Below are 19,490 nucleotides of genomic sequence, written 5' to 3'. Positions count from 1 at the left end.
ACTAAGATATTCTTAGTGTGTTTACAACACATTTAACTGACAGAAATGATTTCTTTATTTTGTTAGTAGATGCATTAATGACAATAATGCATTCATTGTGTTATGTTTGATACTACTGCTACTACTATCAGTGATAGTCGAGCATTGCTGAACACATCCTATGCCCACTAGGTGGCGATGGAGAGTACCATTTGACCAAATGACCAACTGACGCATAACATGGTTGGAACCACCAGTTAAAATTAGGGGTGCAACGATATTCGTATCGATATTGAACCGTTCGATACAGTGCTTTCGGTTCGGTACGCATATGTATCGAACAATACAACATTTGTAATTTATTTTATCAATTTTCCTTCTGACGATGCTGTCTGTGTTGAGCGCTCAGTGAATCTGTGTTCGACTACTCCGCCCAGGCTGCACTGTCGAGCGCAGATCCACTGAGCGCTCAACACAGACAGCATAGTCAGAAGGAAGAGCGCAGGGCACCTCCCCCACCCTCATTCAGATCTGGCGTTTGGAATTATTTTGGTTTTCATGTGACGTATGACCCTGAAGGTAAGCGAGTCATGGACTAAAGTAAAACAGTATGTTGGATGTGCCATGCAATGCTCAATTACATTGGTGTGAACTAGTGTGTTAGCGCAGTTAGCTCGTTAAAGTGTTTGCCGTCTAGCCCCATGCACGGAGCGATCGGCGGTAGCTCGTTAACGGAGATTTGCCGTGTTGTGGCGTTAAGGTCATTTCAACGAGATTAACCTGAAAGCACTAGTGGGAACACAACGAATATGACTGCACATTTACGCCGACATCATCCTAGTGCAAAGACAAAAACAACAAGCATGCTACTAACTTTAGCCGAGTCATTTAGACAGCTGTTAGCACATGATTCTCCTTATGCTGCTGAGAATATAGCCCAGAAGTAGCGGATAGTATAGCTTTTATTTTGGAAAGAGACATTTCTCTGTAATAAACTCTCTTTTCCAAAGATGAGTGATTCCTCAATCAGATACAGGGCTTGCAATATCGCTAGCCCAACGTCCCGGAGCTAGCGATTTTTTCAGTCGGGCTACCAAAATCTATCTCTTCCCTGCCCGTCGGGCTATTGTAGGAAAAATATATGTCAATGCTTTTGCATTCTTTCAGAAATGTAGCTGGGTAATTATGTCATTGGCATCGGTGAGCCACTGTCAATATGTGACATATTGAAGTCGCGTTTGAATTTGCGCTTGTTTTTTTGCTTTCACTTTGCAATCGTGCGAACTGTGTGTAGAGAGCGACAGCACTGATCTGTGAGTGATGATAATTTGTGCACCAATTCCTCTGACATCGTCTTATTAATCGTTAGCTTACTATGCAAACATGACAAGTGAAATCTCCCGCAGCAAGCTTAAACATGTGAGAGGTTGATCGCGCAGAGAATCGCTGAGCTTATGTGAGTGAGCGTGTAAAAGCATTTCAGTTCTGCTGAGCCAAATAAGACAGGTCAGGGTGAAGAAGTGACAGCCAAAGAAAAGCTTACCACAAAACGGAGAAGTTATGACAAATCAGACTATAAGGCAAAAAGAAAGTGCAGCTTTATGGTTTCATGGACAAAAGAATTTCTGTGGCTGCAATATGATGAGCTAAATAACCAGGGCTGCACATAAGTGGTCCCAGTGTGCATTCCAAAAAAACCCACAAGAAGGGTTAATTAAAAACTGTACTTTTGGTAAAATATTTAGCTTTGATAATGACACACTAAAGCATGACATTTTTGTTCGCAATTCGACCTGACACCAGATCGAACCGACCGACCGTGAATTTGGGTCGTTGCCCAGTTAAATGTAATCTAGATCCAATATAATTTGTAAACCTACTATGTCTTTCCTCTTCCACTGGAGTGCTCTAAACATTGGCAACCAATGCACATCAATCTGTTCAGGGCTCGACTCTCATCATGCCCGTGAAGCTTGGGAGAGATTGGCGAATGGTCAAGCTCAACGTGCAGCCATGGCCACACCTTTTCACGAAACTTCAAAAGCTTTGTCATTTAACATCATCGAGGTGGGCCGTTCTATGTAAACTCACAATGTTCACACTGAATCGCCATGATGGTCTGACGGTTATTCTCACCACTTTTGAGGCGGATAGGTTGGCCACGCCCTATGATGATAACTCAAAAACTATGCCATTTGAAATGGTCCAGGTCTGTAGTTGAGACTGGCCAACTGTCCCACAGCCCAATAAAGGAGATGTGGAAATAGCTTCAGTCTGTTGCAGACTAACGTGAAAGTCAATTGATTGATTAACAAGATATTCTTAGTGTGTGTTTTTTCCAGAGGCATAATAGAAAGTCAGCAGCAGGTCTGAATCAAGTATTACAACATTTTATACATTTTCTAAATCATCCAAATTAGTGCAATCCTGTGACAATGTGACACACAGTTTGTACTTCATTCCGTGGTTTTGGTGAAGTACAGTTTAAGAGGCTGCGCTTAAAACAACTCCAGCAGCTTTAAAGTTTTAGTTTTAAATCAGCTGGATTAGCCATGTTTTCACGGATTTCGATATTTACAGCATGTTTTCACTGTGATATTGTCAAAAAAGGCCATGAGGTTGATAACAAGAGTGAACCTAAATGCAGAACCAACAAAGAAACAAATGTTTTAGAGTTTATTTTCACACAAAAGAGTTATGGTAAATACCGGGGAACACAGGGTTCTCTTCCAGATCTGGAGAGTGTGTTATGGTATACTGAGGGAAGAGAGGAGAAATTAGGTAAGTCCGGACTGACGGTACATGTTTGAGGCTGATCAGGAGGTTGAACTGACTCTAAGCAGTTTTGGTGACAGTGCATACTCCATGAAATTAAATGCTATTCATTGCAATATACTGGACATTCACTGATAAGATTCAACATACTGTTTTAGAGAGGCTGAGATTAGGTGAACATGGTCCTTCATGAATATGAATGTGTGCTCTTGTGTTATTAAAACAAATGTACTTAAATTAATAGTGTCATCTCTACTCTTCGTCTTGCTCGATGCCAGTAATATAAGGGGTGATGGAAGTTACAGCTATCGTTGTAATCACCCTGTCTCTGGTCTTTTAACTCCAACTACCACAAGTTTAAAGGCTGTAGATTGTAGCCATTACTTTAACACTGTATATAAATGTAACAGGGCTCAGTGCTGGTTTTTACAGTTTGAGCTACTTCAAACTTTATTTGGGAATTTCACATTATCATACTAAAAATAGTAGCTAGGTAGTACTGCTGTAATATTTTCATATACTATGATGATCTTAAAAGAGCGGAGTTAGGGATTAATACAGTGGGTGATCTTGTTCATGAGAACTCTCTTCTTACTTTTAATCAACTGAAAAGCAAGTTTGGTCTGACCAATAAGGATTTTTTGAAGTACTTTCAGGTAAAGCACGATATTACTTCTAAATTGAAGGATTTTAATGGAGGGTTTGGTCTTTCTCCCACAGAATCACTCATGGTAAAAACTACCCAACTAAAATGTATCACTAAAAAGATTTATAACATTCTCTCTGATCTTAGAATGGATAACTCTAACAAAATCAAGGGCCAATGGGAATCAGATGTAGGCGTTATAGATGCTGAGGCTTGGGATGAGTTGTGTTGTCGTCCTTTTAAAGCCTTGGCATCTAATTCTCTTTGGGAGAGGCAGTTTAAACTTATAAATAGGCTTTATATTACACCTGAGAAGAGGCACACAATGTTTCCAGCTTTGCCTAATCTCTGCAACAAATGTCAGTCTGCTGTTGGTTCCTTTTTTCATTGTCTGTGGAGCTGTGCTGTTATTCTACAGTTTTGGAGATCACTCATAGATAAGCTATGTGTTATATTTAATTGCCGACTGCATCTGGGTCCAAGGACTTGCTTGTTAGGACTAAATGATGAGCTACCTGCCGGCTTTCGCAGCAAAGATCTCCTTCACATACTGCTACACTACGCTCGAAAGTGCATTATGGTACTGTGGATTTCTGATAAGGCTCCATCTGTCAACCATTGGCTACAGTCTGTGATAAGTATTGTGCCAATGGAAGCCTTCTCTACAGCACTTAAGGACAAACCTTTCCTTTTCTACCGCACATGGGACCCTTTTTTGGCCTATCTGGACACTCCTTCTGCTCAGAGGTTGAATTCGGGCTTACGGGATTTAGCCTGGCAACAAAGGGACGATTGTTAACCTTTTTCATTGTTTATTACTATTGCTGTTGGGTTTTTTTTTCTACCTCCCACGTCCTGCCATACATGTAGATGCATCTTTGTCCTGTGTATGTATATGCTGGTGACTGCTGTTTTCCTGCTTTGCAATTAAAAGTTCAATTAAAAAAAAGAAAGAAAAAAGAGCGGGATTACATCTAGTCATGCTAGCATTAGCCATGTTAGCATATTACATTCAACTGGGGTTGCCAACATTTTAACTATCAAATAAGAGACACTCTGGCATGCCAGAAGCACAATGCACAGCCAGCTGGACATAGTGTAAATATGTGCTGTATGTTCATAATTTTTATCATATAATAAAAATACAATAAAATGTTGGTATATATTTTAATCAACATCTAATCTAAAACAACAAAGTAAATTATAGCAGAAATCACATGGGTATTTCCTTTGAAAAATAAGCAAAAAATATTCAAATAAAGTACTGTAATCAGGCTAAAGTTACCCAGTTTATTATGCTACGCAGACCAAACAGCACCTTGTTTTTATTTATTACTCCTCTTATGACTGGACACAAGCACTGGTCTGAGTCGACAGGCGCACACTCAGAGGTTCAGCTCTCCGTTAATCTTTGATTTTTGAATCCATTTACTCATAGTGCTCTTTTAAATTGTATATTTAAAAAGATTTTCAAAATCTGTTTTTTAATTTAGAATTCAAAAATGTTTTTTTAAACAAGGCTTTCATTGAGAGTTTTTTTTTGTGAAATCTATTTTTGATTTCAAGTATTTATTAATGGCTCAATAATTCATTTTGAAATATGAAATAAGAAATCAAATCAAAAATAATACCATTTATTCAATTTATTAAAGAGTCAGTGAATTTTTCCACAACATCTCATTTTGCATCTGCCCTCTAAATATTAAAATGCATTCTCCTAAACTACATTAAAGGTCCACAAGTAAACTAATTTATTTGACACTGGCTTGCATATCTTTTTTCTTTTTAATTTAATGTCAACTTTTTACTCAGTCATCCTCTTCTTCCTCCTCTTCTGTCGCCTCCATTTCCTCTCGGACAGCCTGTTGCTCCTCTAAAGCCTCTTTCAGGGTCTGTTCCTCCTCCAATGATGGGTCCAAGGCCTCTGTGATTTCGGGTACACTAGGATATTCTTTCTGTGGCAGTGGGAGGACAGGTGGGGTATACCCTGCTCCAGTATACTTTAAACCCCATCCAATATATATGTTGTCAAACTTCCTGTATTAAGAGACAGCACATGGTACTTTGTAATTACACCTTCAGGACAATATGATATCATATGTACAAACAAAGGCACTCTGATTTTCTCACTTACTTTCCACAGGCATACGCATATGCGCCTGGCCAGAGGTTAGAACGCAGCACTGCTACTGCATGCTGAGATGTTAGTGTGGAGGACAAACTAAGGCTCCAGGGAGGAGTGTTGAACATTTCTGAGAAAAAACAGACTCAATATAAATAAATAAATAAATAAATAAATATATACATACACACACTCATACATGTATGCTGAATGAAATTTTGGGCAACATTATGACCTTCTCATCAGTGTGAGAAACTAAACTACTGGTTTGCCTGAAAAGTGTCCAAAGTCAAAGACTGACCTGCATCTTGGGAGATAGGTGTAAACATAGGGGGTCCAACCTCTGGCTCTGGCTCATCAGGCTCTTCTTCCTTCTCATCAGCTTCTCCCTCCTCATTAGATTCCTCTCCTGGTTTTACTGCCAAGTTCACCCATGTACAGCGACCCTAAAATCATTTTTTTACACATTATTTAAAGGCAATAGAGGCTCCAGCATCACTGCGACCCTGAAGAAGATGGATGGACAAATCCAGACACACTCAATAGGTGAAAGAATGCCCACGAACCTTCTCTGATCAGACCCGTACCTGCAGCAAGATGTGTTGAACATGATGCACCCAGTTAGACAAAGACTCAGCCATTTCAGCAGCTGGAATACCCTCAAAGTCTGGATTTGGTTCATAGTTGCTCTGGGATACTTCATCTTCCTCATCACCTTCTTCCTCTAGAACCTGGTAGAAGCCCTGAGGGCTTACTTGTGTGCCAGCAGAGATTCGGGCAATCTGTGCTCGTAAATAGTTAGCTTCATTCCCAGGAAAAGGTGGGTAGCTCACAATTGGGGGGTCCAGCTTCCCAGTGAAAATTTTGCGGATCTGTCGAGCAGCAGTGATCTGTGCAGGACTGACGGAAGGTAACTTTACCCAAGGAAGACCAGGCTCATTGCACACATAGTAAACAAACTTATTAGCACCTGTTCCTGTGGCTTCCTTTGGCACAACTGATGGGGGTTTATAGGTCGACTGAGGAAGTTGATCTATCTGAAAGCAAAAGCACATTTGGACTAAATTAAATAAATTCACCAATTAATTTTACTTCAATACTTTGTGAAATAATAGGGTGGGGGAGTAGATCCTACCCTTTTCCTCAGCTCCATAATTTCATTTTTACAACTGTTTTTGTATTTTTTTTTGATTGTACCATTTTTTATCATTGTATTGTTTGTGATATTACAGTATATAGTATATATTGTATATCATATTAACACAGAGTACTGTGTTAATATGATTCACTGTTGTCTAGTACTGTTATCATGATAGAGCTCCCCAATACTGAGGAGGTACTTTGTTGTGGAAAACAAAGTAGAGAAGTACCTGGTATCAAAAGTAAATGAAGTTTACGTTGCAATGGAGCAGATGACATGCAAAGGCAGAGGAGTGTAACATCAGTGTAAAAAGTAGGAATGTGTTTTTTTTACTACTCTTTATTACAAGCATATCTAATTCATTTTCAATACCACACTTTTTACTTCCTCACCTCATTCTCCTGAGTATCAACCTCTCGCTCCTCTTCTTCAGCTGGTTCATCGATGCTATGGTCGTCCCCTTCAACAACAGCTTCAGCAACAATATAGCTGTTCTCTGTTCCCAAAATTTTGCCCCATAGTCGGCATTGCAACAGCAGCTGTGACTCAACAAGCTGCTTGAGAGCAAGAAAAATTCTCTGCATCTCCTCTCTGCCCAAACCCACTCCAGCCTGCTCCAGGTAGAAGCTCAACTCACTCACATTAGGAAGAGGTGTTTCCACCTAAAAAGACCAATAAGCTGTGTTACACAATACAAATTCAGTTTTATATACTGAACAAGTAATACAAACATAAAGTTCCCAAGAAATTAAAAGAGTTATTAAAGATATAATATAAGATTCATTGGATTAAATTCAGCTGGAGAACAAAATATCTTACAAATGTGTTAAGTAAAATACTACAGGCAGAAACTCCGTGCTCCACAAAGCCCATACACATACAAAAAAACTATTATTATGACCTATTACTGTCCACAAAGTCAATATCCTGCATAGAAACACTAGGAAGGAGTCTGATGATGTTCACTCTACAGTTTTAACCACCTTGATTAGCACTAGGATTAGCACTTTAGTTTAAAACAACTCGTAGCAACTCCTTTCCTCCAATGAAGGATGACACTTTACTGATTAATTTTTAGGTTTAATGGCAATAAATCCTCATTTTCACCATAAGAGCTGGAAATCTGTACACAAAAACAGCGTATAAGTTAAAATCCACATTCTTCAATCCCATTGACAGAGGTGTATAAAATCAATCACCTAATGAAGCAGGCTGCCTTTACAAACATTTGGAAAAGAACATCATTCTAAAGAGCTCATTGAAGCATCAAAAACTAGTGAATGAAGTATCTGCATTTTTTTTATGTTTTTTATTTTTATGTATATGGTTCAAATTCTCATGTATTGCAAAATGTCAATTAAAAAGTTATAACTACATATAATGAACTTTATGCATTGCAGGGTTGGAAGGATATTGCCGCTATAGAGAGAAGAGGCTATGGTATGTATTTTTTTCTCACCTTCATACAACCTGAGGATTTACTGCAGAAAACGATGTAGCTCAATATTAATATTTTCATTAACAATCTCTAATGGTCAGCATGTCACTGTTGTCTCTAAAAATATGACAAACTAATGCCTCGTTCTCTTCTTTCCTCTGTCTTCTGTCATACACTGACCAGTACTTGGAGTATCACCCATTTGACATCAACAGAACCATCCAACCCCTAGACCAGTGATGACTCTACTTTCTGGGATTTGGAGGCTAGTAAGGAGCTCAGTAAGAAAGGGTGAAGTGGGGCTTCTCCCTAGAGGAGGCCTTAAAAGATCCAGCAGGACAAGTTTCTAGAATCTGAGTTTAGCCCAGAAAAGCTCAGGCGCTGGCTGGTTGTACAGGGGTTAAAGAAGAGGCCTCAACAGGAAGTTGCACAGAGGCCGCAGGACATCTGGGCAGATGGAGTGCCCAGCTCTATCAACCTGTACTCCCACAGCTACAAATGCACCAGTCAAAACCTGAATGACCCTGGACATCACAGCTATGAAGAAGCATAGGATAGCACCACATCTTAAAGCTGATGAAAAGTGACAGTTATTCATGTTTTCTACAGTCCAACCTGTACCAAGAACTTCTGATGGTGAGGAAAAAACCTGAAACGGAGCAAGACAAACACACTTCCCTGGTGAAGTTCAATCGCAGTGAATTATTAGTTATTAATAATCTCTGGCTCTATTCCACCGCATGTCTTTGATTCCGTCTTCCTCACCTCATCCAAAACCAGTCATGACAGATGGCCATCCCTTCCTGAGCCTGTTTCTGCTCAAGGTTTCTTCCTGTTAAAACTGAGATTTTTCTTCTCACTGTCGCCAAGGCACTTACTCATAGGAGGTCATATGATTGTTGGGGTTTTCTCTTTTTTCTCTGTATTGGTGTAGGATCTACCTTACAATATAAAACACCTTGAGGCAACTGTTGTTGTGATTTGACACTATAGAAATAAAACTGAATTGAACTGATCCACAACCTAACCTCATATCCATCACCTTAGCATTTAACAAAGGGACAGATTGCTGTATATAAAAGTTGTAGAACAAACAGTGTAGGTGTGTGTGGTCAATACCAGTTCCTCCTCGTGATCCACATCTTTTGGCCGAGTAAAGAGCAGGCGCTGTTGCTCAGCCAGCTCCACATCAGCTGTAGTCTCTGGAAGATCTTGCAGAGTGCTCTGCATCTCTTCTAACAAACCCCGTTTTACATCACTGCTTATATCCTCTATCACATCCACTGCATTTTGTGGCTGCTCATCCATCAACTTCGTCAGCAAGCGAGTGAGGTGGTCATAACTAGAACATCAGTTACACAGTTTGGTACATATCAACCTATAAATCTTAGTTGTACATATTAGCACACATATTAATACACAGATACCATATGGTTCCACAAGACATTTTTTCAAAGGTTTTTCATGAGACTATTCTGTTGTATTGCTGTATTATTTCATCTAAACTGCCTTTTCTTTTTACTGCATCTTTAAATGCTGCAAAATTTGGTCTTGCAACAGTTTTGAAGTTCTCACCTCTAAAGGTGCATTTCCCCTGGCAACTCACATGGGCAGCACAATACTAGTTAACATGCAAAAATTTAGCCAGAATTTAATTAGAGTGAAAAAGAAGCTCTTGTGTCACTAAATAAGTCACAGTCACCAGTTCCAGTGGTTGTGGCTCAGGATGCCGTGAGCGTACATCTACTAATCAGACCACCATCTATAGGGGTTTTATCCCGAGGGATCATCAGAGATCATCAGATGACGGAAAACTGAGACAATATATACACACAGTAAGTAATTAGGGAGAGAGAATAATCTGCATGGAGGACATAATAGTATTCTTCAAATACTAAGGAAAGAAGCTTCAGTGCTTTAATGCTTGCATCCTCTGCATAGCATACTGGACCATCCTTTATGAAAGGGGAGGAGAAACTGAAGAATGCAGAACGTTATTGTATAATGGCATTACAAATCAAATGATAAAAGTGTGCTTAAGGTTCTTTATAACCAGTATTTATTAGTAATGTTCTTTGCTGTAGAGACAAGGAAAGCGACACTGAACATGATACACATAACACTAGAGACTATCAAAATAAAACAGCAAACAGACAGAGGCCAGACACAGGAAGACAAGGGAAACAAACAGAGACAAGACTGACTAAATAAAGGGAATGCAGGGAGGCGACACAGAGACAAGACTAGGAAGACAAACACAAAGAAAGTGAAGACAGAGAGAGAGCAAGAGAGAGAATGACAGGAAAAGAGGGAGAGAGACATGGAGACAAGACAGAGACAAAAACTTGACATTCGCAACCAGACATAACATGCTACACATAGGGAATTGCTGGGGAGGATCCACAGAGACCAAGTCAAACAGGACACGGAAGGGAACGAAACTCAGTGAAATCAGAATGAACTAGATTTAGGGGTTATACAGCTATGGATATCATTACAAAATCTTATCCATAGCCCGATAATGCCCTGGTGCCAATACAGCTTTAACATGTTTCAAACATTTTTGCATATATGTTATTAGTTACATTTGGATCACAGATCAAATAACATCGAATTAAGCAAAGGAGTTATAAAGAAAGGGAGAATGTTGAAATTCAGTGAATGTCTCTGTTTAGGAAAGTTTATTCATGCTTATTGCATTGTACAGCTAACTTTTCAAAAATGGAGGTACTGGTCTTGTAGTGTGGAGGCAAAGCTATGGAATCACAAAACATAATGATACGATGTGGTGTAAATATCATATTATATTATAAATGTGTTCATTATTCTAACTTAGATTACATCAGCAAGGAAGCTGATTAAATATTGACCGATAACGTATTGCGAATGGGTGGGATTAAATAAGTGTGCACTTCTTCCCACTGCTTTCGATATGTAACTGAATCAGAACCGGTGAAGCAATGTTGAAATGTATTGGCTTTATTTTGTATAGCTTTTTTTTTTTCTTTTCTAAATGAACTTGTGCACATTGTTTACATGATTGAAATAAATTAACAAACAGACAAGTAGGTCATGAGAGCATCAGATACTAACTAGTACTATAAAAAGGTAACTTACAGGTTCAGGTTGCTCTTCGTGCTGTTTTTCAACATATAAGACTTGAACGCGGCAGCTGACTGCACTCTCTCCTCTTTTCCGTCCATCGTTCGTCAACTACGTCTGAGGTATGGACAGAGTAACGGTTTATACAAGCGTGGAAAAGACTTCCAAAATTTCGTCTTACCGCTTTCTCAATGTACCGCCGTATACAGACTCCAAGGGTTGCTATAGTTACTGTAACGGTGGCGCTCGCTAACAGAGGGCTCTGGTTGCTAGGCTCGCGGATGCACCCTGGCGGTTAGTGATGTGCGACACCACTGCTTTCCTTTGCTATCCGATACCAGGATGTGTTTGGAAAATTAAAACTATACCGTCATGATGAATACAAGACATCATACTTCTTGTTATTATTGTTTAATTACTAAGAATTATTAAAAAGATTTTTTTTAAAAACCACTGAAAGATCAATACGTACATTTTAAAATATTTAACTAACAATCAAAAACAAATGTTCCCGACTGAATATAAAACATTATATAAACATGTTATAGATAAAATATTTTATACATAAAAATAGATAATATAATGGGAGTTGTATTTTTATTTTTTAAAGCCTAAATGGCTGTTTTACTGCAAGTATGTGGTCTATTCTAATATACCTAGTCTATATAATCCACTTTAAATCTCTACAATTTGGACAAATTGGATTCTGTAGTTTTAAGGATGCAGGGAATTTCCATTAATTAAACATCAACACAAATCTACACCTAGACATAAATCACTTTCCAAAATTCAGCAACAGTGGTACAAGTTGCCAACAACTCACATTTGTCCTTTTGTACCTGGATAGTGTTCACCTGCAGCACCAAAGGGCTTTGTGAGAAATGCCTGGCTTGCAGTCTCTGCTCTTATTCATCCCAGGGATGTTCTATTGGGTTGAAATCGGGACTCTGTGCAGGTGAAGTTCTTACACACCAAACTCACTCATCCATGTCTTAATAGGCCTACTCTGGACTACGCTGACAGGCGTGATAATAAGGATTCTTTATTTGGCATGAAGTCTGCACTTTATTGCTTACTTACTGATGCTTACAAATAAAGCTTTAATTATCTGATGTGCAAAACCACAAGCAGTTATGAGAATTTGAGTTGTAGGACTTGAGGGAAGAAGGTCTTCGTGAAACTCAGGAGAGACATTAGTATGTAAGATCATTTTAATTTTATACAGTTGACTGTAAATAACAAAAAATTTACATTTAAACTGCAAGCTGTGCTCCATGGTAATTTAGGAGCAAAGTACCAAGAGAAGCACGACAAATCAAGGTCTACGTCACACCACGAATGCTTGTAGCAGACAGTTTAAAATGAGAAGTTTGCATCAAACTGTAGAACCACAATGCAGGATGAATTCAGATTGAGCAGAGGGTCCTTACTCAATAAAATAGAGGGTTCAGGAACGTTCGCTCTCTCTTTGCCACGCTTTTCTGCCCCATTTTCTTGTTTTGCCTTCTCTTCTGTGTTGTTTTGTCTTTTGCACGTGAATATGTGGAAGGCTCTATAGCCTGGGGTTGCACTGCTTTGTGTTGTCCTGCTGTTCTGTTGGTTGTGACAGTCCATTTTATCGTTTATATGACTCCATTCAATAAACGAACTCTGCTCTTTTCCAGATGATCTTTTTGAGTGGGCCGATTTTTAGTTGGACATAAAAAAAAACTCAATATGCAAGCTGGATAGAGTTGATTACTTTGGCTTTAAAATTTAGGACCCAACAAACCACACTCATTCATCTCCTGATCACCAGTCTGTTTCTGGTGCCATACAACAGAGGCTGGCTGGTTGTTATAGCAGTCCTTCGTTACTCACTCCATTGCTTCTGTGCACGTCTCCCAATGTTGCTGTTGGCTGGGCAGCTTCTCCTCCATATTTGTACTTGGGGATGATTTGAAGGAGCAGCTGAATGATGGGGCAAGAGCAGCAGCTGGTCAAAGGCACAGGCTATTAGGGTGGATGACCCTATATTATCCATGTTCCACCCTTTATTTATTTTTTTAAAATATATTTGGTTTTCAACTTAGCTATATTGAAGTACAGAAAATATTACTGTTAGCAACAAATTGTGTTTAATTACCTTTAAACACAAGGTGACCTCAGTACTGACCTAAATAATTAACCCTGTAACCTGACCAATCCATCTGCATACTGGAACTGTCCACTGTTTTCATACTCCAGCATGTCAAGTGCAACCTCACAGCTCTCCTTGACAACACGCTCTTGGTCTTCACGGTAACACTGCAGCACGGCCAGACACTCGTCTTTGCCAATTGAGCCTAGAGCCTCTGCTGCCTCGTGCCGGACCATGGGGTTCTCGTTGGAACGCTCCAAAGCTGCACGGAGGGCTGGGACTGCTGCTGGATGCTGCATCTGCCCCAGAACATAGCCAATCTCATGACGGAACAGAGCACTGGAGCATTGCAGGCCTGGAGGCAAACAGAATCGGATGCACATATTAATTTCCATCTGAGTAGTTCTACATACTTATTTTTATACTTCACAAGGATTTACAGTTACTGACTTTCATATATGCATATATTTTATTAGGTGCTCAGTAACGACATCTTCAAGTTCCTTGAGTGTTCTAGAACCATGGTTTGCATGTAGTATTATCAGATTAACGATGACTGCTGAGTGAAATAAATGTTCACATAATTGTTTACCATAAAGTTGGACCTTACCGTCTCCTAGTGCCAACACAGCCTCCTCAGTGCCAAGGTTACGCAGGGCGAACATGGCACGGTAGCGGTCAAAGAGTGGCAGGCTTTCATCCAGCAGTGCGGAGCGCAGCTCTGGCACGCTCTTCCTTGCTGCTGGAGGGGCTGGGTCTACAGAGCAGTAGGGGTTTTTATCTGCGTGTCCGTCCTGCAACGTTTTCTCTCCTCCACTCTGAAGCCATTCTAGCCGTCGAACAGCCAGTTGACATGTCTCTGCAACCTGTATAGATTGAATGTCAACTTTTATGTCATTTTCTGTATCAACTGAGTGTTAATAATTGAGAGTGCAAGCTGCAATTTTAGTTGTGGTTTCAAGTATCAAGAGTAACTGAAATTATCACCAAATGTAAACCTCAAAAAAATAATAAATGGCATTTGTTTATAAATAAAAATATGTCCAATTATGAAGTTAAAACACTGGAATACTGAGGCAAATGAGATTATATACTGGGAGAGTCAGTGGTTCAGTCCAGGCAAAAAAATTGCCCCCTATGAGATCATAGGTGTGAGTTAACTGTCAAGTGTGTGACTGTGCTAAATAAAGCACAGTTGTATGAAGCATGCTAAATGACATATCAGACTTGAATTCTTCCAAAAGTTGAAGTCATATTTACTTTGTCTCTGCTTAGCATCTCTTAAAGTTCCTCTGACTTACATATTTAATGTTTCTGACAAACAAAGAAACAACATGAGATGATGAGTATATGAGGACCATTATGACTGTATTTTAACCAGTCAATTTCAAACTGCTGCTCTGCTCACATTCAGTTTTTATGACCGTAACATGGTATGTATACCCTCTGAAAATTAGCAAGATTTTGTTACCACTCACTTAGAACTCACCAAATCAAATGGTGGAGAGTCCCAGGTATTTAAACCCTAGTGGGGGTTGTGCCTTAATGTGGCCATTATGCTCACCATATCTCACACTGACTTTCGTTGTGACAAAACCTGGCACATTGTGCTGCGGCCACCACAAGAAAGTTTTTCCTTCCCACTGTTGCCAAAGCGCTTTCTCATAGGGGGTGATATGATTGCTGGGGTTTTGAATTGAATTGATCAGACAGCTGCAGGGAGTTTATAGATACACCAAGAGTAAAAACCAGTAGACCAGAAAATTCACACTGAATGTTGAATGTTAGCAATTTGAAGGACTGAAATAAACCAGGAGTAAATGGAACACAGTTTTAGTTACCCTTGTAAACTACTGCTATAACTCCAACACGGCTTGAGCACCTCTGGGAATTTAAGTATTGGGTGGACAAAGTTCCACAGTCCCACATTTTAAGGAAAGTTTCACCGATACAGGAAATGATTGATACAGGTGACAATATTGTTAAGTATATATGATTAATTAGATAAAGTTCTACTGGAAAAACTGGCAATAATTGAAGCAGAGAGCAATAATTTTAGTAAGCTTGCATGTGCAAAGATGATCGATGGGATTGTTCCCATCTGTGCCTTACAATCCGAGGAAATGGTAAAGTGGGGGTGGTTGACCTTGAAAATGGGTAAACAGACATGGGTATCACACTGGTATTGTTGTAAATTTTGCCTAGTAGCAATGGTACGAAAACAGCTGTCTCTGTAATAGAGTGGGAGTGAACAGGATTTATGCTGTAAAGACCACAAGAGTGAAGGGTTAGTTCAATGCCTGTGGACAGATTATGTGAATCACAGTGGTTTCGGTGAAGGCAATTTCGCTTGAAAAAGTTCAAAGCAGTTGAGGAATGACAGGTTGTAGTACACAAAGGGAATGTCTTTATTAATGCATTAGCTCTTAAACCAGATGTGCCATTGAACTCTAAACAGCTGAACTTTACATTACTAAATAAAAGGGGGTACGACAGCAAGTCAGAGGTGACAGATTGCTTTCCAGTGGCTGCCCACGAGGTGTATAAAGCCTTGCTTGAGGTTCTCTGACAATATATTAAGTCATTAGTGCCAAGACAGACAACTATTGCAGAGACTTTGTGGTCTTAATGTCCTTCATGTGGGCACCGCCATGTGTCAGACCATAGAGCGACCAACAACAAGCACCAGAATTAAAAGGACGCTCAAGGTGGTGGCAGATGGTGAGCAGTTAGGGGGCACAGTAGCATGTCATCAATCAGATGCAGCAGTAGGGGCAGTAACAGCAGCAGAAATAGAGGTGGCAGTGGCAGCAGCAGTACCCAACAAGACAAGCGCTGATCCCCAACTTACAAGACGGAGTCTTGGATATCATCTTGTAACACTTAGTATACCAGCAGACAATGTCCACACACGCATAGTCTAAGAGCAGCAAGCAGTTAATAAACAGGCTAAAAAAATAAATAATAATAATAATAATAATAATAATAATGATAATATTTTAAAAAGGCTAGCAAGGAAAACCACGCTTCAGGGATGGATTGGAATGCAGTGGTGACACTATAGAGTTGAAGATGTCAAAGTAGAGGGCATAGTTTCTGTACCACCAAAGATTTAATAAACTTAGTAAAAGGTTTTAGGAAAAAACTTTAAAAGGCAGCAGGAAACATCAAGAGCAGCCTGAAAGATGGCCGTTAGGAGGTGATGTGACAATAAAGGCATGACAACAACCAGTCAATTCAAATACAACAGTCAATCATGTTTTTCAGTTACCTTCAAAATTAATTAATATCCTGTTAAATTAGTCCAAGCCTAAATTGTAGGTCTGTTCTGTAGCAGGTAAAATGGAAATCAAGTTGAAAGTTGCAGGCAAGTTTTGTGATATGCTCTTACCTCAATGACAGGATCCTGACTGTACTCTTTCAGTAGGTTCAAAACCACAGAATCACCAATTGCCCCCAGAGCTTCCCCTACAAGTACACAGGGATAGCAGTGAGACTTCAAAACTGCACCGCTGTTTCCAGCTTTCATTTGTTTTTGCATCCTGCGAGTCTCAAAATATTTTCTGAAAAGCATCCATCGTGCTTGCGCCAGGAAAGTATTGTGAGTTTGCATACACATGTATGCAAACTTATACTTTTCTACACAAACTTATGTTTAGCAGAAAGAGAGTGGTTAAATATTAGCTCACTAACAGTCCCTCATGCCAAATGCACATTCTCAGTTTCTTTCAGTTCAACGTGACCTTCTTTAGGGACAATTCTGCCAAAATGTGGCCTTTTCACAAGGCACCTAGTGCTCCTTACAAAGACCACTAAAGCATTTTAATGTGGTCTTTGTAAGGCAGTATATTTGGCTACTCATTTTAGAATTTATTGTTTTGGCAGTCCTTGATATCATTCAGATGCCATGATTGTGTACTCCAGTGGATGGAATTCCAGCTCCACTGTCTGCATAAATGGTCCTTGTGGTGCTCTAGAGACCATAGCAAGCTAGGGAGAGGATTGCATCTCTCAAACCAGAACCTGCAGTACATGAAACTGGTCTACATGTCATTACTCCATCTCCACAAGGCTGCAGCACAAAAAAAACAACAACGTTGTAACCAGCCCAAAATGGCAAAGCTTCAGACTCAATTGACAAGCAGCTGATTATACTGCTTTTTGTCACAAAGTACTTAGCAAAGATAAGATTTGTGAAGGAGCAACTAAATTATATTATTTAATTGTTTAATTATACCACCTTACCTAAATTACTGTTAAGAAAAAAAATTGATGACACAAGAGAGTAGCTCATTTTCTACTTTTCTGCTACTCTAGGTATTTTACACAGTGCATGTGCGTCTGTATTGCGCGTGTTGTAAATACAAAAAGCAGATTAACTGGGAACTTCTGTACTTAGTGCAGCAACAAATGAACACTTGGACACCCACCATCTGTGCAGAGCACAGAGCTTACATAAAACATACTCTGTCAAAATACTTGTGTTGGTAGTACACAGACTCCTCAACCTCATCAAGCATGCTTACCTGCTTCATGCCTAACCATTGGCTCCTGCTGTTTATCTTTGAGAACAGCAGTCAAAGTAGGAATGGCCCGTTTGTCCTGCATCTGTCCCAGGCAGTAAGCCAACTCATGCTTCAGCAGGGCTGATTCATCAGCGAAGGCTTTGCTGATCCATTCTATAGCTTCAGCACCTGACACACACAGATGACACCCTGAATTAGTTCACCCAAAAATCACTACAGGCATTCAGTCACAGCAAATATATTGCTACAATATGCAACAGCTGTGCTGTGATTTCAGTTTACATTTAAAAAAAGATCTCTCAGAGAAAAAGAAAAAACTGAATGTCTTGTCTTTCAAACAGTACAGTGCTGCTTTCTGTGATTAAGCCAACCAGACGACGAGGAAAAGACTGGAGGCTGCAAGTCTGAGAGCAAGACGTTATTGCAAAGTTTAGGGATTTAAAGATTACTTTTTTCATGCGAGTTTTGTTGGAAAACATAGGGGCTACTAAAATATACTGAAAGGACAGAGAAACAACCACAACTACATTTGAAAAAAAAAGAAAAAAGAAGAAACTGAATGTGTGGGGTGAGTCCCACCCCTACAAACCAATGTTGGAGTCCTAAATACTACTGCAAATCTTGAGTACTGGGCACACGGATTGCTGCTATTTTGTTACTTAGCTGAGTGCTTTTGTCATTTATCCAGTTTTTGAAAATAAAAAACTCTGTGGTCCTGGTGTTTTACCTCCCAGGTTCCTCAGGGTAAATAAAGCTCTGAACCGCTTGGTCAGGTCCTGTCTCGGGTCCACCAGATCCTGTCCTATTGATGCAACGTTCTCGACAGTAGCCATGCTGCTGGAAAGAGAGCAACACACTTATGACTCTTGGACCTGTAAACTTAGAGCAATGTGAAAGCTTTTTTGTCTCACTAATATTCAAGTCTTATTTATCTTATTTATGCTAAAAATCTAAAACTGCTAGGTGAAAACAAAACGGTTATATAGACTATAACCGAGACATATGAGGATTTTGACTAAATACCTCGAGTCCAGGCCAATATTAAAACCAGCTGCGGAGGATATAGTATTTAGATGTCGTTTCTGTCCACGGCCCGCAGCTAGCTCTGTACTTTACATGATGTATTATTGATCTTTTTCACGCTTCTCTCCTTCCTGGTGAACACCGCTGTCACTTCACTACATTCCGGTGTCTCGCGCCTGAGTCGGGAGCACGCGCTGAGCACACCGGCTTCCACAAATAAACCATCGCCTATCATTGGCTGAACTCTTTCACAACTACCTCACACGGTATTCACTAACTCCACCACACAACGGTGCTCAGTGTAAACATTGTCTAAACATACCAAGCTTCAGTATGTACAGTGTTTCACACACCTCCGTCACGGTCCCCACAGCACAATCCACGGACAGTCGCAGGAAGTGGTTGTGTCCTTCTTCTTTTTTGTTATTTTTGCAGGTGGTTGGAAAACTACGAAATTGTGTTTTGCCGCCACCAGCTGGTATGGAGTGTAGACTCAAATGTCGCTCCAAAAACAAAAAAAACAGGGCTATTTAAGAACATAAACCACACACCTTTACAATATTTGGAATGGAGGTAGCAATAGAAAAAAAAAATCTAATAATGTTGTGTGTGTAACTTT

At 39.7% G+C, this 19,490-nt stretch overlaps 2 protein-coding genes and 1 pseudogene across 8 annotated transcripts; 1 reads left to right on the top strand and 2 right to left on the bottom strand.

The window, feature by feature from the left end:
• Positions 1-5,182: 5,182 nt before the first annotated feature.
• On the bottom strand, positions 5,183-11,521 carry rsph4a (radial spoke head component 4A). The gene is made up of 7 exons (XM_040048482.1): positions 11,219-11,521; positions 9,221-9,443; positions 7,056-7,325; positions 6,110-6,559; positions 5,824-5,968; positions 5,535-5,652; positions 5,183-5,437 (listed from the first exon to the last, which is right to left on the bottom strand). The coding sequence occupies exons 1-7, from the start codon at positions 11,302-11,304 to the stop codon at positions 5,209-5,211; spliced, it is 1,521 nt and encodes a 506-aa protein (XP_039904416.1). The 5' UTR covers positions 11,305-11,521; the 3' UTR covers positions 5,183-5,208.
• On the top strand, positions 8,270-8,996 carry LOC120744241 (annotated as a pseudogene).
• Positions 11,522-12,392: 871 nt separating the features above from the next.
• Positions 12,393-19,343, bottom strand: dohh (deoxyhypusine hydroxylase/monooxygenase). Of its 7 annotated transcripts, XM_040048489.1 has the most exons (7): positions 19,194-19,323; positions 18,576-18,685; positions 17,849-18,016; positions 16,714-16,790; positions 13,933-14,188; positions 13,329-13,677; positions 12,393-13,153 (listed from the first exon to the last, which is right to left on the bottom strand). In XM_040048489.1, the coding sequence occupies exons 2-6, from the start codon at positions 18,679-18,681 to the stop codon at positions 13,367-13,369; spliced, it is 918 nt and encodes a 305-aa protein (XP_039904423.1). In that variant the 5' UTR covers positions 18,682-18,685; positions 19,194-19,323; the 3' UTR covers positions 12,393-13,153; positions 13,329-13,366. The 7 variants fall into 7 exon arrangements, with proteins under 7 accessions (XP_039904423.1, XP_039904420.1, XP_039904419.1 ...); XM_040048486.1 differs by having other exon boundaries at positions 12,397-13,677; positions 19,225-19,343; XM_040048485.1 differs by having other exon boundaries at positions 12,397-13,677; positions 18,576-18,682; positions 19,225-19,332.
• Positions 19,344-19,490: the final 147 nt, after the last annotated feature.

The sequence above is a fragment of the Simochromis diagramma genome, unplaced genomic scaffold (assembly GCF_900408965.1).
Source record: "Simochromis diagramma unplaced genomic scaffold, fSimDia1.1 OVJJ01000557.1, whole genome shotgun sequence".
Taxonomy (NCBI): domain Eukaryota; kingdom Metazoa; phylum Chordata; class Actinopteri; order Cichliformes; family Cichlidae; genus Simochromis; species Simochromis diagramma.
The sequence above is the reverse complement of the archived record's forward strand: the minus strand, read 5'-3'. Positions and strand labels throughout refer to the sequence as shown.